The 24,485-nt window shown below is 36.0% G+C and overlaps 1 protein-coding gene across 11 annotated transcripts in view; it reads right to left on the bottom strand.

Annotated features, from left to right (window-relative positions):
• ZMYND11 (zinc finger MYND-type containing 11) overlaps positions 1 to 24,485 on the bottom strand; it is a 136,772-nt gene that overhangs the window by 20,996 nt on the left and 91,291 nt on the right. For 7 of the 11 annotated variants that reach the window (XM_075550154.1, XM_075550151.1, XM_075550147.1 and 4 more), the window contains 4 exons: positions 19,794 to 19,838; positions 15,944 to 16,105; positions 1,598 to 1,675; positions 709 to 801 (listed from right to left, as the gene is read on the bottom strand). In XM_075550154.1, the coding sequence (XP_075406269.1) occupies positions 709 to 801; positions 1,598 to 1,675; positions 15,944 to 16,105; positions 19,794 to 19,838 (378 nt within the window). The remainder of the gene's footprint in view (positions 1 to 708; positions 802 to 1,597; positions 1,676 to 15,943; positions 16,106 to 19,793; positions 19,839 to 24,485) is intronic. The other 4 variants (XM_075550156.1, XM_075550155.1, XM_075550158.1 and 1 more) reach the window with 2 other exon arrangements.

The raw sequence follows: 24,485 nt of genomic DNA on the forward strand, positions 1-24,485 counted from the left end.
CGTTTAAAGCTTCCATTGAATCCTCTGAAAAATGACCTGGGCTATATGAATTGTCTTGCCCTCAGACTCACTTGATAAACCTGAGGAGGGGCAATCTCCCATGAGGACTTGCCTGAGTGTGTCCCTGAGGGAGATCACCATGTGAGGAGGGGGTCTTATAAACAGGAGGCAAGCCCTAAATGCCTTGGGGAAGCCCCTGGACCAACCATATAAGCTCCTGGGTCTACCACAATGGCCTCGCTACTATGTCCAACTGATGTTTTTATTTGCCACATGTTGTTCATATGTGAGTTTTCCTTGACCTCCCATGTCCATCTAAAATTCTGTATATCAGCAAACACTCAGACATCATTATGAGCCTGTGCAAGTGGTCTCTCCCATCTAAGGAATATGTCTATCTTCCTCTTGTCTTAAGACTAGCATGAGGGTTCTCTTAAAATAAATCTATAGATTTCTTGGTTAATGCTCTGTTTCTTATATATTTACCATAATGAACAATTTCAGGTCTTTTAAAAAATGACACCTAATGTGAAGTAGAGTAAGTACATGAAGTTAAAACAACTCTCATTTGATAGTTTCACTTTTAGTAAGAAAATGGGAAAAAGCACACTCTCAAGAATAACAAAGAATCAATGCTTGTTAAATTATTATTTAACTTGATAATTTAGAAACTATACTTGCAGCAGAAATAAACAGAATCAACTTTACCTCTTGTATGGTGGGAACATCCACAGCAGAATGTACCAGCCTCCTGTACATCGGATGCTTATTATCTTTCCCCTTTTTATTGAGATCGATAGCCTAAAAGATGGTCAGAGATACCAATTTTAACTATAGCTAGGAAAGGACAGGTTAAGTATCAATTCCTAAATTCAAACTATTTCTAATCTCTGGAGATTAAAAGATATCACATGGCGTTCAGGACAGAGAAAACCCTCAGGAACAGTAGGAGTAGCAGGAGAAAAGAGGAACCCATCAAGGTTGGATATATAGTACCCCCCCCAACCTCCAGGGGGCAAATAACAGAAATGTGAGTGGAGACAACAGACAGTGTAGACGAAGAGGCACTGATACCAAGAGCTCAAGTAGAAAGAAAATATTTTGGACATGTTGATGGCAACATCTGTACAACTGTGCTTAATACCACTGAATGATGGCTTTATAAGAGCCGCCAACAAAATGCTTAATAAATAAATATATAAACAGAAAGAAAAATTAAAAAATAGTAATTTTCAGGGATAAGACTCATTCCAATAAATGGAATTTAAAAACGTAAATGTTTCTAAACTAATGTGGCAAAAATGAAGACAAAACAATAGGGTCTTTTATAAAACTATTTTGGCACAAAGCAATATAATTGTGGTTTTCACATATCCTACAAGGCTTCTCAGTCATTAACTTCTTAAGTATGAACCAGCGTACCATATAGGCTCGAGTATAAGCTGAATTTTTCAGCACATTTTAAATTCAGTTTTTGTGGTAAAATTGGGTGCCTTGGCTGACATTCGGGTTGGCTTATACTCGAGTAGATACGGTCAAATGCATTCTGGGAGATTCACAAAGATTCCCTCACAAAGATTCCCTCGGCAGGACTCACCCGCTCCTTCATGCGGGAGACAATGAATCTCAGGTATGTGCTCATCTCCTGTTTGTTTGTATTTTTTTTCTTAATGCTCTGTTAAAAAGAATAGGAAAATATAAAATTCAACCATTTATATATCTGTATTCACATAAGACATGCATATATGAAATATTATTGAAACATTTTATTTAAAGCTTTAAATAAATCTATTTACCGCTTATTTGATAAAAAAAATCTTTGAAGTTTGCATACCAAATTTCTTTTAATATAACATGCTGAGAAATGAAAAATATCTTGTGCTTGACAAAATACTTGAGAATTGTGCATTTTTCTTTTCTTGGTGTTTTAAAACTTCAAACAATTATCAGATGAAAAGAAAGAGATGGAGAATAACTTATTTAACAATATTGATGTCCAATGTCCTTTAGGGAGCATCTTACATATTGAATGGTGAATTTTTATCCATTATTCTTTGTTAAAAGGTTATTAGGAATCGGTGTCAGTTATGGATTATGTACAGTATAGCTGCACACCCTGACATATTAAAGATGTTAGGGATTTATCTACTTATAACTCTAATTTAATAGTTGGGTCTTAAAGTTAATTGGGTTCTTCCATTTATTACTAAGAAAATCTAGCTTGAAAGTGGGGGGGAGACAGTTTTACACCTTTGTTTCCTCCTGCCATGTGTAGACAGCCAAGAAACAAGGAGAAATGTTTTCTACTTTCTTAGGTCCAAAGACAAAGGCATTCAGAATTGTTTTACAGTGGTCTGAGGAAAGCATAGGCAAAATATTGGATAGTGATAGTATTTAGATCACACTTCAGAGAAACTGAATAGATTTGAGGCTACTATTTATGCTTTTTAAAATCAGAGTATGATACTCTGCCCGATGGTATGATTACTTCCCAAAGAACTTGATATTCAAGAAGACATTTCAGTATGCTAACGGCAGTAAAGAGCATCTCTCATATAGTGGAGACTCACTTCGCTCTAGCTTAAGGTAATTGATTATACATGCATATCACATTCATGTTTAACATGGAATCGTCTTTCCACGTGGATTCTTTGTCAATGCATACACATAGCCGGCACTCATCGCACTTTCAACCTTATCTTGACCTCTGGGCACAAATTATGTAAATTATAGAAAAGCACAGTCATGGACCAGAGCCACTGATGGAACTGGTTTTAGCTATGATCATCTGAGTTGGAATTTCTGGGGCCAGGACTTGTGACTTGTACCTGTGTGTTCATTTATTCATTAATGCCATAGGTGATTTGACATGTGGTACAAATGGTAGATATGGACTTTAACATGCAATGGCATTTCCTAGACCCCAGATTTAGAATTCCTTGCAGGTGAGTGAGGATGGGATAAGTCTTAATTTTAACCAAATCCTTACATGATTCTCACACACACTAACATTGGATGACGACTGGTTAACTCCTCCTCAAGCCAGCATGTAACTGTTTAGGGAATGCCACGGGTGCTGATCTCACACACAAATGTGGAAGGACCTACAGGTCCACTGGAAGGTGCTGAGTAGATGAATTTTAATACAATTTTTTTCCCCTTTCTGCTCCCTAAATTAGTCTAAGTACTTCACTCTGTAATCAAATCACTTTAGTTTAGAACCTCAGAAAAATGATAGAAACAAAATTCTTTCCTGATTGGCAAAATTATCTATGGTTACAATCAGAATCAATATCATTGTGGCCAAAATGGCATTGATTATCAGAAAGTCCTTTGAAACAAAAACATTGGTACACTTTGAGCCTGTACGGAGGAACCTTATTTTACATTGATTCCGTATAGGTAATTTGTACCAACTAACTTGTTCGTGTATTTAGTTTAAATAAAAAGTATTTTCAGTTCCGACTTTTTTCAGTAAAATATTAACATGTTCTTAGAATGCTTTTGGTTTGGTTGTTCTGCTTACAGCTTTTACGTGAATTGCTAATTCAGTATAAATATGTGCAGCGACATTTCCTCCCTGCTATGTTGGGGAGACTTTAGAAGCACAGAATTCCTGTACCCACGACTACCAAGGAGCCACGTCAGACTCATAAAAGTCCAAACCAAACCCACTGCCACCCAGGCAGTTCTCAAAACCCTATGCTGGGTTTTGAGACTTTAAATTTGTAAAATACTTTTTTGTATTATGAAAATCTAGCCATATAGCTAGATTATCTCTTTATCTAAGTGCTATTAAAAATGGTAAGGGGAAAAGATTGCCATGATCGAAACATAACCACACCCTCCCCTAGGGGAACAGTGGTCGGTGTAAGATATGAAGATAATAATTTGTAATTTATCACGGGGTATCGAGGGTAGGAGGGAGGGAAAAAAGAGGAGTTGTTACCAAGGGCTCAAATAGAAAGTAAATGTTTAGAAAATAATGGCAACGTATGTACAAATATGCTTGACACAATGTATGGATTGTTAAAAGAGCTGTCAGAGTCCCTACTGAAATGATATTTTAATATAATAGAATGTAAATCACATCATTCTTTATTGCTCTATCTATTGGAAAACCGTCTTTAAAGTCTCTTGAAAGTACCAGCTGCTTAGATACTACTTCCGGAAACGCACATACCTCTGTTTTAACAGTGTGCTTCTCAGATATAGAAATCCCACTTCAATGTCTACTCATTTTGGCTGCATGTTAGAACCATCTCAGAAATTTCTGCAAAACACTGTCCGTTACATCAAGTTTAAAAACAGGCAGTACTCATCGTATGATGGAAACGGATTCAACCAGTGGTCCCCTAGGAGAATGGGGGCTCCTGGGCAAGGAGCCTGAAAACCCATTCGGTGATACACCTGTTCTCTACCTGCAGAGGACTCGAGTTGCTCAGGGAGATGCTTGTAGGTGAGTGCTTCAGCAAATGACACGCTTAATAGCCATGCATGTCACTGTCATGCAGGATTTACCTCAAAGAAAAGAGGAACAACTGATATCTAGCTGCAACCACAGAGATCCTGATGAAATGGATTAGGGGTGTATCCTGGGCATACATTGTTATATATGCTTCCCAGCTGTTTCCAATATGTAATCATGATTGAGAACTACTAACTACATTTTAAAGACTAGAAAATCATACAAATATATTCAGGCAAAGCATGGTGGATTAGTTATGATTTTAACCTTCTCTGCTATATGGACAAAGTATCTGGTACATTTTCAAAACCTATTTTTAAAAATCTACTTACACTAACAGGAATGTGGTGGTCATCTTTTTAAATGTGTGTTGGTCCTTTTAAGTTACTGTGGTTCTAATGTGAAGTAGCTTGGTTGCGTATAAGGCTTAATCAGAGGGAGTTCCACCGCCAAAGGGTATTTTGTCCAAACTCTCCATGTTCTGTGCTTACAACGAAAAAAAAAGCCTTAGTTGCTACTCAGTGCATCTTTTCTGACGACAAACCCAGGATTCCACTGGAAATGTCGAGCACCAGCAGACAACTAACTTAAATATATGTGAAAAGCAATTGAAACAGTGAACAGTAACCCATGGAGTTTATTAACGTACACTCTATGCAGCCATAAAAGGTGAGGCATGATGACTATACTTTAGGCTGTTCAAAGATATGCCAGAGATTTGAAAGTAAGATGCCTCCCAAATTTGTAGGCTAAGAAGCTCTCTCAATGAACTGAAGCAAACAACAGGAAAGGCCTTGACCAGAAGCACATTTCCCATTAACGTAGAGGGACAACACATTTGTTCACATCTGTGAAGGGTTTCTTGAAAGCATTTCTAACCCTTTTTAATGATAATACACAGAGTTAATATTTCACAGAAGAAAACAACACAGCACTGGTATTCTAAGAATTTGGAGGAATCTCTTGGGTAACAAAATGTGGAGCTGCATGTACACATGAAGTTCCAAATGAAGTGTTTCAGTTGGTGTCAAACCAGGGCTTTATAATAGTTTGAGAAAAAGCTACTATAATTAAGAAAAATTAAAAGAGTAGCATCTAATAATGTTATTTTGTTGTAATATAATTAAGCAGCTAGATCTTGACAATAGGCAAAAACAAAATGGCACTCCTTCATGTCTGCAGATTATTTGAGAGCCAATTCTTTGTCAGGTTTGAAGAATTGTATCTGTTCTCTAACTAGAGACCCCGAGTTTCTTCACCAAAGGTTAATCTGTATCCATCATAATAATAAAGTCCACTCTCACTGAAGTGCCAATTCATAGCGATCTTGTTTAGAGTTTTTGAGACCATGAATCTTTATGGGACCAGATGGCCTCATCCTCCTCTATTTCCAGATAATACACAAAGCCAAATATTAGTAGCTGTTGATATTAACTGACAGCATATGGAATCAAATTTAGTCAACATCTACAAATAAGATACTGTCTTCCTCATATAAGCTTTTGCAACCATTTCCGTATGACAATGATTACATAACTGAAAGCTGTGAAGTAAGTGTATATAAGTCTACTACAGTAAGGTACTCATAAATATAGATACTTGTGGGGCTGTGTTCCTTTACTTTAAAGAAAAAGTTGTTTAAATTCTTGGATTCTTCCTAGGAAAGGGATTGTAAAGCCAGTTATAAATAATTACTCAAACCAAAAACAACAAAAATACAAACTCATTGGCATCCAGTCGATTCTGACTCATGGTGACCCTATAGGACAGAGGAGAAACACTAGGGGTTTCTGAGACTGTAATATTGACATGAGTAGAAAGCCTCGACTTTCTCCCTTGGGGTGGATGGTGGTTTCAAACTGGCGGCCATGGGCCTATCAACTCAACATTTAACCCACAGCCATCTGAGCTCTAGTCTATTTCAAATCAAATGAACCTGAGTAAAAACATAGATAAATAAAAATTTTCAGTCACACCTAATATCTTAGGAATGCTTTTGGCTGGAAGATGGAATTAGCAACTTTTGATCGGGTCCAAGTTTGTCCATAGGTGACTACTGATGTGCAATATAGAGCGGCACCTTCAGAACGAAAGTGCCCTGTGGAGCTTTCAGTGTGTCCTCTGGTTGTTAGGCGCTATAAAGTTGGTTCGAATCCTAGCAACCTGAGGGCACAGCAAACTAAACACTGGCCGGAGAGAGAGGCAGCATTTCCTTTGTAAATGGTGGCGAGCCAACCTGTGGAACGATTTTTAACTATTAAGAGATCATTTTATTGGGGACCCTTACCGCTCTTCTAACAATCCATATATCAACTGTATCAAGCACATTTGTATGCATCTAGCCATCAATATTTTCTAGGCATTACTTTCTATTGAGCCCTTGGGATCAGCTCCCTTTCCCACTCTCTCTCTCCCTATACTCATGACCCCTTGATAAATTATAAATTATTATTATGAAAGACATTTTCTATTTCAATATTAAGGATGTAAAAACAAGTGTAAAATCAGAAATTCAGACACCTTCTTAAGTAATATATATATATATATATATTTTATGTCAGAGTCCAAGTCTGTGAAGCAATTTTACTTTTTAAATATGACAACGGCTTCTGACTTTTTTGGGGGGATTCTTCCCAGAGCAGACAAGACAGGGAATATTTTCTATAAAGGCTTAAGGAATCTAGTAAATATTTTAGGCTTTGTTACCATACAATCCTATAGTGTCTGTATTACCACTCAAATTGTATGCTGCAGTGCAAACACAGTCATACACAGCCCACAATGCATGAGTGTGGCTGTGTTTTCATACAACTTTTGGACACTGAACCTGAACGTCTTATTGTTTTCACAAGTCACAAAATATCATTCCTCTTTTGATTTTTCTAAAATATAAAAATATAAGAAACGCTCTTAATACATGGTTGGTATAAACCAGCTGGCAAGCATGATTTGGATTAATGCCCATAGTTTTCTAATGCCTGGGCTAGATTGTAAATTCTGTAAAAGCAGAGACCAAAATATTTGTTGAATGTTCTTTTGCCAGCCCCTCATACAGCATCTGGCAATTAGTAAGTCCTCAGTAATTATTACCATACATACTTGAGTATAAGCCCACCCAAATATCAGCCGAAGCAGCTAATTTTACCACAAAATGGCATAAAATAAGGGCTGAAAAACTCGGCTTAGACATGAGTATATAGGGTAGCTGAACTGATGGCAGCCTCCTACTAGAAAAATGAAATTAACATAAAGGTCCTTCCAAATTAAAAAAATATTTTAAAACTCAAGTGTTGGCATATTGAAAAATGTATATTACTGTGTGAACCACGTTATTGCCAAATGACTCCTTAATGTCAGCATCACCAGTAATTTTTCACCCCCAACCCTAGCTCACTGAAATTAATCTTGTCTCTTCTTAGGGTTTCCAAGGCATTTTTTACATCTTTCAGGGGGCAGAAAGTCACAACCTTCTCTTGTGGAGTTCTCCTGGCTTTGAACTGCTGACCTCAAGGCTCACAGTCCAGCAAGAAACCAACTACACCCCAGACCTCCTTCACAAGACTTAGAAAGGCAGGACCCAAAGACGAGTAAATCACAACTGCTGTAAGTGTGAGCCCTTTTCTGCTTGCATAAATCACCTGTGCCTGCGTGATAGTCCATGCAGCCTCACCCTAAATCGCACACAGCACACCCAGCAATAGTTATCAGCATTCCAATGTCTAACAAGTGTTTGTTTGTTTTAATGTAAGCTGCTGGAACTTATATTTAAGAACTTCCTCTAAGTCGTCAGATAAGCCTCCTTACTTACAGGAACGCGAACTCAACCTAGTAAGAATAGCTTCAAGTTGGTTTCTTGGGAGTATATTTGCAAATCAGACACATTTGCATGTCACTCAGTCCTGCCATGTTACTACTAACTACAGGGTTTGAAGACTTGCTTGCTCAGATTCACATAAAGATTTACAAAAACAACTCAGTGATGATCTGCTGTATCCATTTTCATTCAGTTTTTACAAAATCAACTCTTTGCTCTTGAACTGAAGTCAGCAATTTGGGACTCGGAGAAGAGTTCCGATAGGACTAGCTGTACAGGCAATCACTATACTCTACGACAGGCCACCACGCTGAAAGCTGAAGTAAAACGTATATAATATTTTGACATCATCTACACCTACAGATTCATAAAATTGCTCAAATGTATTGTTAGATAGCTTACGGGAGTTATTAATATCCTAACATATATACCATATGTACTCGAGTATAAGCCAACCTGAATATCAGCCAAGGCACCCAATTTTACCACAAAACTGCATAAAAAAATGAGCTGAAAAAGTCGGCTTATACACCAGTATGTACGGTAATAATGCACACTTTGGTAACTTAAGTTCTCTTGTGATTATGTGCTATATGGATTTGAACTTAGAAAACTTCAAAATAACTTTATGGAACACAGACTTTATTCTGAGTTATAACCCCCTCCCCACCACTCCAAACACTAGTCTTTAGGGGGAAAAACAAAAAATGCAGAGGCAGCATGTAATCTTCAGTTGAAATGCTTTTCCATTCTCTGTTTATGTCTAAGTATCATATGTTCTTTGTTCACGAGACTTCCAATGGGATACCAGTCTGCTCCCCACGCCTTTCTTTACAGCAAAAGGAAACAATGCCCTCTGTATTTTCCACTCATCAATATTGGAAGCATTATCTTTTCATTAACTAGATTGAATTTTAACCATTCTTAGGTAACAGTTATCCAATTATTTTCTCCTTATTCTTTTACAGCAAAAGAAAGAGACAAATTCAATTAAAATTATGAATAGGTAACAGAAAGAAACATCACAAAGAACAAAATACTATCATCCAATATATTTCACACTAATGTCCAAGGGTGGAATATAACACTATTAAATTTAGCATGAAACGCAACACAGAAAATACGTGAAAATTTTGCTCATATTTAGGTGGGTCCAAGTAGTTTTATAAAGAGATTAGGTAATTATCTCTGAAAAATTTTTGGCTTGATCAGTATTCTCATTTTCTATTCTAGCTGGTCTTGTGATAAGTAGTTAAAATTGCCTATAAGAGTCTCCAGCTCACATAAGGAGCTACTTTTGATACTATAAAAATTATGTGAGGCAGTTGTCTTTCAAACTGTAAAAGTGTTTGATGAGTGCTCATTAATATTTAGTACCATGATTGTCTCCAATTAACACTAGCAACAACTTACATACAATTTTTCAAATCTCCATTCTAGATTTATTAATATAAGTATGTGCCTTGAAAGTAAAGGTACTTATTTTCACAGTAAGAATATTAATCTTCTTGAAAACCTTTTTATCTCAAAGTTTCAAGAAACAGTTTTCACTATGATTTTTTTTTCTTTTCACGATTTGAACTATAACATCACAGTGAAAATGAATTAAACATAACTTGCACGAACTAAACACACTCTTATCACATCAATAAGTCAGTATGTACTTAGTTGATAAAATTCTAGGTCAATTTCCAATGGCTAATTTAGTCTTGGTTTTTAGTTTTAGTAGACAGCAGTTAAATTCCTTTATTTTCAGTTTATTTGCCTAGGGACAATACAGTAGCCCCACTGGAAATGGAGGGTTATGAGGAGTAAAACAGGCTTAAAAATGATTTTAAAATTAATTTAAAAAGCTTCTATAGACTTATTTTCCTATATCTACTTTCAAGATGTATAGTTTGCTACAAAATATGTATCTTTAATCTAGATATTTTTAAAAGAGCTGCAACAGTTAGGGGCATTTTAGGAGCAGCTCTTCTTCATGTGGGAATATCTTAGTGTTGTCTTCCTGCAGCCTCAGAACATGGCTGCTGCTGCCAAGAAATGAGACCAGAGAATCAGTACTAAAAATCTGATAGTACCTTTAGATTAGATGCAGAAACAAAGGATTCTGAATTCATTAATAGAATCCTTCCACATATGTATATTTTCCTATACTTCTGTGGATTCATCATACAATGTGCAGATCAACAAATACAACATATATGATCATTAAATAGAGAAAAGTACCATCTGAAATATTTATGAGAAAGGTATTTTCTAGTTTTTAAAGATGTACTGGAATAATAACCAATTCCCCTCATCTCGCTGTAAATGATATTCCATTTGAATACGACATACAAGCCACAGCATGGAGAGGAATTGAATTTGAGTGGCTGTGCTCTTTGAAAATCACCACTTAAAGTACATACTAGTTCTGTAAAAATGTGGTATAAGCTCTAGCCATTATATTGAATAAGTTACTTTTGCTTTTTGTAACTTATCATTCACGGAAAAGCCACAATTTGAATCAGTCTATCACAAATACAAAGTAAAGTGAATCACTGTTCATAAAATAATTTGAGACTTTTAGAAGATAAAGAATATTAATATAAACTTCATATATTAACAATTTTCAAAATTTAAAGTAAAAATATTTTCATGGATTTTGATTCATCAATATTCCATTTCAAAGACTCAAAGATAGAAGAGAAACCAGTATATCACTGTTATGTTCTAATCGTTTCCTATCTTCTACTAATTTTCTATGTGCTTTACACATCACATATGCATGCTTAGAATTTTTCCACTTCCGATCCTTTTTCACCCGAGAAATGTGTAACATGGACAAGCAATCCCAGAAACACCTCGGATTCATTGTGCATTTAATTCATTTTTGGCTGTTGTACATTCAAAAACCTTTGTTGCCAGATTTTGTGTGACACGTCCCCCACTGAGTTATATGAGCCCACAGTTTAAATAGCTCTCTAGGTTTATCATATAAAATTTAGACACCCCCTCCATTCTGATTTCCAATGATACATTTTATCTCTAATATGAAAATCTCATCTGAATTTAAATGGAGCAGTAACTTGAATCTATCATATCCTTTAAGTTAGAAAGACATCGCTTATGTAAGGAATATGCACATATTAAAAGAAGATGAAGGAAAGGGTAACTTCCAAAATATGTGTCCAAGCTAGCAAGCTGGCAAGTGCCACTTATTTATAGTGCCAGAAAATTACACATTTTATATATGTTATCAGGTTGTTTTTTAAGTTAATCTCCTGACTTGATTCAAGCACTAGATTCAGAGTAAGTACAACACTATCATATATTATAGCCACTAATCTATGCAGAAGAAACCCTGCTGGAGCCATGTGCTAAGATTTGGGCTGCTGTCCTCAATGCTAGCAGTTCAAACCCACTAACCAACCACTCTGCTGGAGAAACACGAAGCTGTTTGCTCCCATAAAAATGTACGCAGGCTCACTGAGACAGAAGTGATCTCGGTGGGGCACTGTGTGCTGCAGAACTTGCTGTGCACACTGGGAGGCAGAGTGGCAGTGAGGAAGGAGTAACCTGTTCGGTTCATTCCTTTGGAATTCTTCAAAGTCACACAATAGCTTGATGGGGAGAACAAAATCTAAGCCACACACAAAGCCAGCACAATACACTAAAAGATGCGTCCGTGGGAGTAATGTCGGCATTTAGACCCTGCTATAAATGGCACATATAGGGTAGCCACTAACCACACGTCTGCAGTCACACGTGTCACATTGCATGTACGCGGCAGCCACACAAGGCTAGTGACTGCCACAGTCAACAGCACCGGTAGAACACTGACATCACCACGCAAAGTTTTTTTTTAGGACAGCGCTACTTTAAATGCACTGTGATTCCCAGTCTGTTTACACGTGTTTTCTAAGACCAGACTACCGGTCCTTTGCCCCCACTCTGTACCAACACCACCAAAGCACACACTCCACGAGTTATCACTCAAATACTATCACGCTTACCAGCACAGCGGGCAGACAGTGTACACATAAGCATGCGTATAACACACACACACACACAGTTGGTGACTAAGGATCAAATAGGGTTGGCAGCTCAATCCCACTAGCTACTCTGGGACAATCTGAGGAGGCAATCTGCTTCTGAAAATATCTGCAGGCCGGAACCCCCTGTGCAGCTCCCCTATCCCTGCAGACTTGACAGCAGGGGTAGACTTCACTGAGGGGGCTTCAAAAACTTCATGGAAAAGCGCCCGTTTCCATTTGATTTCCCCAAAAACATTCTGAAGTCTTCTTTTATATAAGAAAATGAAGCAAAATTAAAATGAGATGTCCATTTTCATTCTACTAAATTGGTGGAAAACATCAAAATACTTTCATGTGCAGTATAAATTGGTATAATCTTGGGGTGGATTTAAATGTTAATATCTTTTCAATTTATGAATTTCACTACAATGAATTTCTAAGAAGGTAATCAGATTTACTCAGGTATATGTACATTAATTTTCTTTAAATCAAAACCACAATACACTACACTATGCTTAAATGTATTTCCTTTATGTAAATATGTTAAAAGCACTTTTCACAAAAAAGTATATTTTTCTGTTGGAAAAATCATAGCTACTTTGAAAAATAAAGTAAGTGCAAATAAAAACAACATATAAACTTTCCTTTCATGCAGACTGCTTTTCAGAAGTTCAAAGTGCAGCATGCTTTTGAACCTGGCAATGCCTATGCCAACAATGTCAGTGTGGATCAGTACAGAATTAGCTATATACATTACGGCCAGCTCCAAAATAATCATATGTAGATACATTTTTACCAATCTGGGACATTGCTGAGGGAAACATACTGGTTGTAATTTAAGGAAAGTTAAATAGATACAGATACATAAACAAACATATACACAGACACATGCATGGAGGAAGATTTAAATATTATGTGGCAAGGTTTCTGGGAATTTTACCTGTACTTCTAAATCCTTTGATTTTTTTTTACAGCAGATTTAAGATTTTTCAAAATGTTTCACTATGGTTTATATGAAAGCTAACAGCAAATTTGCTTTTCATACAACATGTCATAGACATTTTGTTTCACTGACTGTAACCTCCACAAGGTCACAGCACTTTACCCATTTCCTCCCTTGTTTACTGTGTCCATTGGCCCTTCTTGCCCATCCTTGCTGCATCTGAGCTTTGATTTATGACCCTGGACGAATGTTGAGCTTGGCTCTTCTTTCGGTTGACTGCTCTCCGGAGCGGGTGCCTCCTGGAGCTACTGCTCACCTGACAGGCCTATCGCACAGTGGGGTGGAAGGACCACCCGCTCAGGGGCTCTCCCAGTCTCTATCAGAAATTCTGGGTTTGTTTGTTTTTTTTGATGATTTTGAGTTTTGTTTCAAAATCCTCCCACTTTATCCAGGACCTCCAACAGGAAGGACTTCAATATCCTCTTTGGAGTAATCCATTCTTTTAGGCTCAAGGTCAGGGAGGTTGGAGGTCATGTAGTCCATTAGTCCTCTGAACTAAATTATCTCCTTGCATCTTTGATTTTAACTCTTCTCTGCTTCAGGCAAGGAAGAAACCAACAGTTGCAAGATGTGTTGGGCTGCTAAATCCAGAGTCAGTGGTTCGAAACCACCAGCACCTCCGAGGGAGAGTGATTAGGTTCTCAACTGCTGTGAAGAGTCACAGTCTTGGACAACGACATGGGAAGGTCTATCCTGGCTCTTAAGGTCACTATTAGTCAAAGTTGTTGGACTTTATTCTAATAGAATAAAATGCTTACATCTCGTTAGTAACCCTCGTACTCAATTATTATTAAACTAGGCTTATTCAAAAGTTTGACACTTTTGGCTAAAAAATACCAACCCCAAATATCATAATCTTACTAGAATTTCAAGGTTTCTAATTATCACCCCAAGATAGGAATTATTAGCATATTCTTATTTTTCTAGAACATAACTCTGAAACAGTAGCATACTGTTTCTTTGAGTGTTTTAAAAGCAAGTTCCACACCTCATTTAAGAAAATAAGTTTTGAGCCTTAAAGAGTTAACTATATTAACTTACAGCATCATTTCAGTGAAGCATAATTCTATCAGCGTGAACATATATCGCTTGAGAGAAACAAAAAATTAAAAGAAAATACTTGGATAGGATCAGCTAAGTTTCACTTTGGCTATGTTTTTATATCAGCCAATAACACTCTGTAATCCAGACAGACAGACAACAGATAGATAAAAGCATAGAGCAAACAGAGAAAATGAAATCAGCCAACTTGATAATGCATTCTGAGAAAAGTAGTACACATTTTATCCAAATGTTCAATTTCCATTCTTAATATAGGAAATATGTTCAATGATGTTTAATATAATTCATACTCCAAAATCCTAGCTTTTTAAAAATTCTTTAGTATCAAAATTAGAAGTATTAAATATTTAAAAGCTGTAGCATTTAAAAATTAAAGGGTATATAATACTGCCCGAGTTCCTAAGACTCCATATTACTAAGGCTCCATGTCCTAGAAGACATCTACAACTTGAGATTGCACACTAATATATTTAGATTTAGAAGTTTATCATAACTTATCAAGCATTTTAGGCATTTGAATGATAAACCATTGCACACAGTTTTTAAAGTTTGTTCCATCTGTCTTGTGTTCCCTATTTGAATATGTGTGCTAGTGCCAGTAAGATGATTAGGCAATATAAAGACACAGTTTTTAAAAGAAGACTAGACTGTATACTGTATTTTACTCAGGGGAAATGATGATAAAATGCTGTATTAGAAAGAATATATGAACATTTATATTACTGAAGTCTTACGGAACTTATTTACAAACTAAATTCATGAAATTTGCTTGGTCCCAAGAAGATATTTTGAAATTTATAAGAACAAAACAATAGATGTTGAAATCAAATAATTCCTTATTTATCACCATCGATGCCATAGTGCATGCAAGATTTCACCACACATCGCTCATTTGTACAGACATACCACATTCTGCAGCCAACAACCACAGCATATATTCTTTCTCATGGGGAAAAAGGATGGAAATCATTGTGCAAAGCACCTATTTACCAACTAGACTAATTTTGTTTTCAATAAAGTAATTCAAATCATTTATATACAATTATCTAGTTCCTCCACCCTCGAAACAAAATAAGCAAAAAATGAACTAATTTATGGTATGGCAAAAAAGAAAAGAGGCAACTTGCATTGACTGTAAACATGGGCATGAAAATTAGAAAGAGAAATTAAATGCTTCTAATCATGTGCCTTTTGCTACTTTATTTTCTAAATAGCATAAAAGTTATAGTTTATAAAAAGTAATCAGTTGAACAACTTTGGTATGAAATAGTATTTCTTGATTTCCAAAGGCTATTGTTATATAATCAGAGAGGCAGGTGTATAATAAAGGAGGAGCGTGTATTTGTATGTAATTGGAACTTTCTAAAATCTGTACATGTGGTACCCTGAAACGGATGATGTGTTCTGGCATATCCATTTTATGAATGCTCTGTTCATTGTCATGATTTCAGTAGATAACCCCCACCCTCCAGTACTTTATCCCTTAACCTGGCAAGCCCACCTGGAATATCTTTGTGAAGCTCTTATTAAAGAATGTTAACCCTCTAAGCAGCACATTAAAGCTCATAGGTACTCACCCTGCAAACTGGGCACTGCCAGTGACTACTGCTGTCTCTAAGCCTGAACTCATCAGACAAACACTTGGAATGATACACACGAAAACACAGGTCACATATCAACACCTCTCCAGGCAAATGGCATTCAAAACAATACCAGTCATGATTTTCTGTTTCCCAGTCCTACAAAAAATACAAAATAATTTGGTATGACATTTTGTCAATATCTGCAATGACTAAGAACAAAATTGAAACTAAAGTCCATCAGAAGTTAGGCATTATATACAATTTTAACATTTACTGTGTTAAAACATGAGGGAACAAAATACTTAGAAATTTACTTGTAAGTGTTCAATTCTCTCCTAAACAGTATTACTATTCAGAGGTATCTTTAAGGTGATCTGATAACAAAACCAGTCCAAAATGAAGTAAGTCCAAATCTAGTCCCAGTTCCAACATCTTCCAGGTTTTATACAACCTACGGAGTGATTTCTCCAGGAAATTGAAGACCCACACTTTGTGTTTCAAATAGACTGATTTGTTCGATTCTGTTTGTTGGTTTTTAATACAATAAGCACTTAGCACAAGGTGGGAACAGAAAGAATAGTAATAAATGGTGATGCTCACTATTCACTATTCTTATCTTCTCATCCATGGTATTGGATGCTTTATTGAATATAATCATTAATCAGAATGTCCGTGTTCTGATAGGCTGTCAAGTTTTCAGGGTCTGTTGAATTTGGAAAAATAAATTGAAAATGTGAAACTAAAAGTTTAATCACATTCTCCAACGTACATTACCATAGAAAGCATAAAAGAGGCTTATTTCCTTCTTGGGGCTATTCCCGGAGCTAAGTGAACCTGACTGCAAATACACAAGGTGTTCTTCAGCATTTTCTTTGTTGTTGCACATTTTTGAACAACCAGTACCACTAGATATAAACAGGAAGACTTGTTACAAGTTCTCTTATTTAAAATTCACTCCTCATAAATATCACTCTTTGCCTTCAAAAAAAAATATCTGTGCTAAGAGTGATGGATTTACTCTCAACCTTATTTTATAAAGTAGCTCAGTGAACAAGGGTAAAAAATCCACATTTAAAATAATCAAGATGCCTTCCAATAGGGACTTGTGAAATTCTAAACTTGGGATCCCTTATCGCTCTTCTTTATACAAATCACAGTCGACACTATTTCAAAGGCTGAGCAAGTTATTGTTTGCTTTCATGTCACTAATCTTTCAATGAATGAGCTTTGATATAGCATTCACTTAATAAGCAGTGATATTTTATAAACTCCTAACAGTTTAAATACAGCACTGCTTGACTACATCTGAGTATCACTATCCACCCCTTCAATGAGGAAGATGTTTATTAATGTTCCAAAATTCACATCTCCCAGCCCACACCCAGAAACATAGTAAAAGTACAAGGGTAAGTCAAAAATATTACTCTTGTGGTTCCAATTCATGTATGTAGGAATGGGTTCCCAACAAAAATGTGTTTAACCCTAGCTTGGCAATCAGTGGATGGCTGCAGACAAGCTCGCTGGGTAGTACACACTCGTCTTAGTCTTCGTCAAAAAATAACACAGTCCGATAAAAACGGTGGCTCCCAGGGAATCTGCCGAGCCTGTGCACCTCAGGGCAGAGACGTTCACTGAAAACAGCGGTTCTCAGCCTTCCTCATGCCGCAGCCCTGCCATACAGTTTCTCACACTGACCCCAAACACAAAATTACTTCATCACTGTTATGTTGCTACTGTGTGAATCGGGCGACCCCTGTGAAAGGATCGTTCAACCCCCACAGGACTCACGACTCACAGGTTGAGAACTGCTGATTTAAAAGATACTGGGACTTTTTAGAGATTCCAACTGAGTAATTTTGATAGATTTTCTTGAAGAACACAGGATGATCAATGAGAAGTTATTATGAAGAAGTTTTAAGAAAATTGAAAACTAGTGGTGAGAAAAAGCCCATGAAGTCTACGCTGCAGAGTGTTTACTGCCCATCTCGCAAGGAGCAGCAAAGAATGTCTTATGAGAATTTCCGTGGGAAATCTTACCCCTTCTACCCTTCAGCCTTGATATTGCATCTCCAGACTTATTTTTGTTGCCACAGTCAGAAAACGGTTCAAAGGAACACTATGTTTGTTGTGTTTGCCAAGGACGCTAAAACTCTCCTCTTGATGTGATGTCCACGGAACAGGGCAGAATTCTTGGAGGAAGAGTTGGGGGGGATTCACTGCCTTCAGAAGGCCACAGAGGGCAGGATATCAAGAAACAAAAGTTTCAGACATTTTGATTAAAAAAAATTTTTGGTGATTCTTTAGTAATACTTTTTGACAACCTTTATACATTATTCAATTCTCCAAAACTACCATAAGCTTTCTGGTTCCTTTTTTTTACTAACAAATTGGTGGTCTTACAAACCACAGTTAAACGACAACAAAATGAAAGGCATGACCAGTTTTAGTTATTACTGAAACTGCTCGAGTATTTACTGCAGGAGTAATTTCAGGTAGACGGCTTAGAAATCGGATTTGATTTGACAAAAGACCCTAATATGTGCATATTAGGAAAAAAAGACCTAACCCACAAAGTTTGACAAGGTAGCAGCATATAAACATCATATGGGTCTTAACATCTGTGGGTCTTAGCTCTGTCATTGGTGAATCACTTTCATATAGCCTTTATCTAGCTTATAGTTTAGTTACTTTGATTTTTGTATAATAACCATCAAGTTCGGTTTAAAGGGAGATGTGGTACCTTTTTCTACTTTTAATACAATTCTAAGTCTAAAACAAAATACTTCTGAATATTTCCCTCATATGACTCATTATTAACAATAGAAACTGTCAGCTTTCGTCAATGGAGTATTTTTCACATTACTTTCTGTAATTTATCTTCATATGATGGTCAAATAGTTGTTACTAGGTTAATTAGAAAAGGGAAGCATAGTGTAGAATTTTAGTGCCTAAGTCTAACTTTTGCATATGTGTTTTACCTCTTTCCATCCCCTTTCCCCACTCACCATGAATGAAGAGGAAAATGGACCTAGCGCTCTTCTCTGGGGGTCTGATTCTAGACCCAGTTTTTCATGACAATTACAGATATCCATATATCAACTCAGATGAAATAGAAGGTCAGAAACAATTGGATATAAGTTTATAGGATGGCATATAACTAACTTCATTCGGTGATTTCTTATGGGCTTTGAAATGTATAGACACTGCTCATTCTTTTAATAATGAAAATAATACATTGTCAGGGAGTCAACTGCAATGCACAATGGCCCTATAGGGCAGAGTCGAACTGCCCATGGGATTTTTACAAGACGATAATCTTTACAGGAGGAAACTGCCTCGTCTATTTCCTGCAGAACAGCTGGTGGGTTTAAAAGGCCAAGCTGTTTGTTATACAATATACAAAACATGTAAAAGGGAGGCTCAAACACGATCAGATTTGGAATCTAGGAAATATATTTTACGGTATAAATAATATATATACATATAGGCAGAGTTGCTGACAATTTGTTTTTTAGTAAATGAAGTTTAATTATGCAATATTTTAGAGTAACATAATATATGCCCACGTGCTAAGTTTGCATTTTTACTGGATTCCACCAGATGTCATCAGCTACTCTATATATAACCCGATTAAGAACATACTATTTAAAGGCCAATTCAAAAACAAGAAAACGTTTTAAAAGCAAATCTAGCACAAATGTCAAAACTACAAACAAAATAAAGACAGTACGACTTTAACAAACGATTCTAGCAAGAGGCAACTAAGCTAGCCTAAAATTACGATAGAAATATAATTTAGAAAGTTAGAATTAATGTAAAAGAACGTAGTGCAAAATTAGTTCACCTTGTTTGGGGCTGCTGTCCTGGAGAAAGGCTGCATACTGTAGGCCTTTCAAAATAAAAACAAAATAATCTTGGTCTCTCTACTATAACTTTGCTCAATATCAGGTAATACACAGGGCTAACGGGACTTCATATAGGTCAAACGGTATCTTTTGCTATACAACTTATATTATTTTGCAGGTGATATTACTTGATAATCTATCAATGCACTATTTGATACAGAAAAGACAGTAGCATGCAAACTCAAGAATTGTTCAGAGGAAACTTTTCACACTAACATGAAAGCTACAAATGGATGTTAGAGAAAATCTCTCTTTGGGAATTCATGTCATGAGTCCTGTGATGATGTTAGAAAAACATTTTACTCACAAACGTAGTGACGCTATATATTTACACAAGACTTGCATGTCTTAGTGATTTGAAGTGAGTTATAACTGGATTGAAAACAAACTAAGAGCAATGAATGTTATAGTAGTAAGCTTCAACACAAGTAGAAAATTTATAAAGGTTGTTTTTAGAACCTGGTAGGTTAAAAAATACATCATCCAGCGGCAGTCTATTTATCTAACTCTGTCAAACATTCACCATATTTGCTTACGACCAGCATCTCTGGAACCAGAGGAGTTCCATCCCAGCTCTGGCCTTCATTAATCATCTGTGCAACCGTGGACTACATCCCTAGTTTCTGCGTATGTTATTTTCTACCCAGACAATGAACACAGTCATAGCTCCTAGGTTTTGCTAGAATCAAATGAGATCGCAGATTAGAACAGAGCCCAGCACAATGTAGTAATGGATAAGGGCTAGCTCATATAACTAAGATTATGTCTTGTTGCTACCATGTATAAAACAAGGACTGATTAAGCCACACAATTATGTAACATTTATAATTACCGTACATACTTGAGTATAAGCCAACCTGAATATCAGTTGAGGCACCCAATTTTACCACAAAAACTGCATTAAAAATGTGCTGAAAAACTCGGCTTATACAAAATGTGTGCATTTATTTTCTAGGAATTTAAAAATTCCCTATCTACTTTGTCTCTCAACATTTCTGTAAGTTCACTCAAGCAGGAAATACTGACTTATTTTAGGATAAAACTGAAGCACAGCAACAAATTTGTTCAAAGTCATGTAGCACAGGAAATGGAAATCTGGAATGCGTCTTCCAGTTACAATCTACCCTGATGAATAATTCAGATGTTTATTTTTGAAGTAATTCTGTTCTTCTTAATGAGCAGATAAATATATATGTGTTTAATATACAATGTAAAATTATTTACAATTCCAGATAGAGTTTAATTCTGTTAAATTATGATGCATTAGGAGCTAAGAAAAATGAGCGAATATCTCTAGTAACTTATAATATTTTAAAAATATTAAAAATATGGAAATATTTTCAGTGAAAGGGAATTTAGACAGGAGAAAGAATAAAAGAACTCAACCTTCACACACACACATACACACACACATACATACACACACACAATGTAAGCTTAAAAGAACACAGAATAGTATGACCCATAATATACAACTGAATAAAATGAAAATTTTTTACTAAAGCAATAATTTCTGAGTATAGAATGTGTATATTTGAATACACATAGAACCAAAGTATATTTGCTCCCTAGTGAATTAATAATCACTTATTACTTTAATAGCTTAATTAATAATTATCTTTTGCAGATTGACATTTGGAAGAAATACTCGGTTCTGTACATAATTACCAGAGAATCAAATATATTTAACTTAAAAATCATCAGTATACTAGAGTCATCAATGTTGGCATTTAGGGTATTTGAAACATGATTTAATTGATGACAACTGAATACAACAAATGATCTAAAATTTTAAAATAATCCTATTATATTTAAGCCTCTCAGGAAAGAGGTTCAGCAGAGTTCAGGCTCAGTCTTGAGTTTGGTAAGCCTCTGTTGCTAGTATTCTCAAAAAAAATTATGTCAGCGTAACTAAATTTCAAGGAATATATAAATCTAAACTTTTCTGGTTTGGGAGAAGCATAGGATGACAGGGATAAAAGGCCTCTATATTTTTCCCATCTCTAAATGAAATTTTAAGCCCATTTGCTATGAGTTGGAATCAGCTGATAGCACACAGTAACAACAATCCCCACTAGACTACCAGGGTCCTTGATGGCATAGTAGTTGGGCGCTTGGCGGCTCATCAAAGGGAACCAGCCAGCAGCTCCAAGGTTGAAAGGAGGCAGCTAACAGAACCTTGTTGGGCAGCTCCACTTTGTCCCACCGGGTCTCTCTGAGTGAGCTGATCTGACAGTGCCTAACAACAATCCCCAACATGCTAACCTCATCTTCAAAATGTGTATTTTCATTAATTATACTTTTAAATAACAGTAAAAGACAATAAAGCAAAGAATAAGGAATTTTACCTTTTCATTTAAAAAGATGCCTTTTAGATCTCATACTTTAAAATTCTATGAGAAAAATATTGCAGGCAGTATAAATTGGATTGTGCTAAAATAAATACAGCACAAGGATATAACAGAGAAGGTCTGGATTTCTGTTTGCATTTACTCAAATCAGAAGGAACCATACACTAGTAGAGGAACACTAAACAAAAACCTTAGCTATCATTTCTACCTTAGTCCTGACAGTGTCTATATATAAAAGGGAAAAAAAAAACCCAAAATAAAACAGAGAGGGAGCAAGCCTGAGGGTAATTTGGCAGGTGAAAAGTAGTTTTACAATTTTTCGTTTTTGCCATTGTAAATACTGTTGACAAATTATTTAATGTCACATCGGTAGAATCCTGTCAAATCGAAAGGGGGTAGAGGCCTAACTGTGTGTATGGATCATGAAAAACGTTAAAATTTGTCACCATAAAATAAAAGGTTCAATTTCAAACCACATGGTTTGGTATGCTTTACTTACAAGCTTACCTCTCCTAATAATGCATTACAAGATATAATTTTATAAGATCTTCCTGGGCTGAAACTCTGTATAAATCTTCAGAGAATTTAAAAATAATCACCATCTTTAATGAGTATGTGATGAGTTAAAAGTCTAACTCACGCTGAGATAGTTATACTTCTTACAAAGGGAGCCACAGATCCCTAATTTAAGCACAATAAATGGAAAATTCTACCCAAGAAATATCCTTGTCAAGTTTCAAGACTAAAAGGGATAGAGTACTGTGGGGAACTATGGACTGAATCTGGTCGTTCATCTGTGATTCTTTAGAGGAAGCAGTTGATGGAGTAATCTGTGAGCCATGGGAGCATGTAGTATTTCTCAAGAGTTTTAATATTTGTGAAGCATCAGAGTTTTACCCCGTGCCTTGGTCTATAATTTCAAAAGCTATGAAAATCTTTTCCTGTTTACCTTTACCTGAATGATTTATATCCTATTGTATCTTTTAAAGAAATCTGGAAATTAAAGATAAATATAGAAAATTTACAACTGTGTTTACCGGCTCAGTGAAGTTTTCGTTTAAAAAGTTGACTAGTGCATATTTTATTTGTTTGTTGACTAATATCTAAATAAACAGCTTTACATTGAGATCAACTTAATTTTTATTATTTTTCTCTTGCATCATCTCAAATAATTAAAATATTTGATTATTCAAATATTTTAATTTATGTTAACATATTTAAAATATCACCACAAAGATTTCTAATTTTGCCACAGCTTCTCCAAACAGGGATGAAAATGGTGATAGAGATTGACATCTCAAAATGTTTTAAAGTAAATCTAATCAATAGCACAACGGGGCTCATTCCCTTTTAGTTAGACTCCACTATAAAAGTACATGTTGTTGTAAGGTGTTGGTTCAGATAATTATATACTGACATATCTCACAGTTGTAAAAATAACAGTTAAAGTACATGTGTACATATATATATTATTTCTTTTTGACAAGTTTCCATAAAAAAGCATTGGAGAAACTGTAGCAAAGGTGGAATACAAACACAGCACCAACTCCTTGGCATTTAAAGCTATCAACTATGGTTGAGTGGCATAAATAAGACTGTGTTTTCAAAGGAGCATCGTCTTCCTAACATCGCTTTGGAAGTGAACAGAAGTAGAGAGCCTAGTCTCTGTACCCATACAAACTCCCTCGGGAGACATGCCCCGCCTAACTGGAGAAGAGAAAGATGGTTTTCCCCCTCAGAAACCCTCTCTCCGGCTGCTCCGAGTCCGAATGGACGCAGTGGGCGTGGGTTTGGTCTGAGACCACAGTTATTTTGATAAGGTACAGAAGGAACAGAAGAACTTTACTACCCATTTTTAAAATGGCAGAACTGATTAAGTAAAGAATATTAGTAACTTTGACTTAAAGGTTTAAAAATAAATAGCCCTTCAAAACATCTAGTGACTGCTTTCCTGAGGCCATATATATTCACTTGATTTTTTTCTCTCCACACTGAATCCAAAATTAAACAAGATAAGTAATAACTTGAAAATCTCAATTTGGTAACTCAGTTTCTTAGAGGCATCAAAGTGATTTACAGTGTAGGCGAGGCCCTGAAACTACAAAGGATGGTGTCTCAGATTTAAATGCGGGCATGGAGAGATGCCACAGCCCACAAAATACATTGATGTGCGTTAGAAAACTCTCTAACACTCTCATGACATACAGATTTTGTTGTAAGTTGCTGTACCGCCATTATCCTTCTTGCTACTAGCTGCCATCTAGTTGATGCCAACTCACA

The sequence above is a fragment of the Tenrec ecaudatus genome, chromosome 5, assembly GCF_050624435.1.
Source record: "Tenrec ecaudatus isolate mTenEca1 chromosome 5, mTenEca1.hap1, whole genome shotgun sequence".
In the NCBI taxonomy this organism is placed as follows: Eukaryota; Metazoa; Chordata; class Mammalia; order Afrosoricida; family Tenrecidae; genus Tenrec; species Tenrec ecaudatus.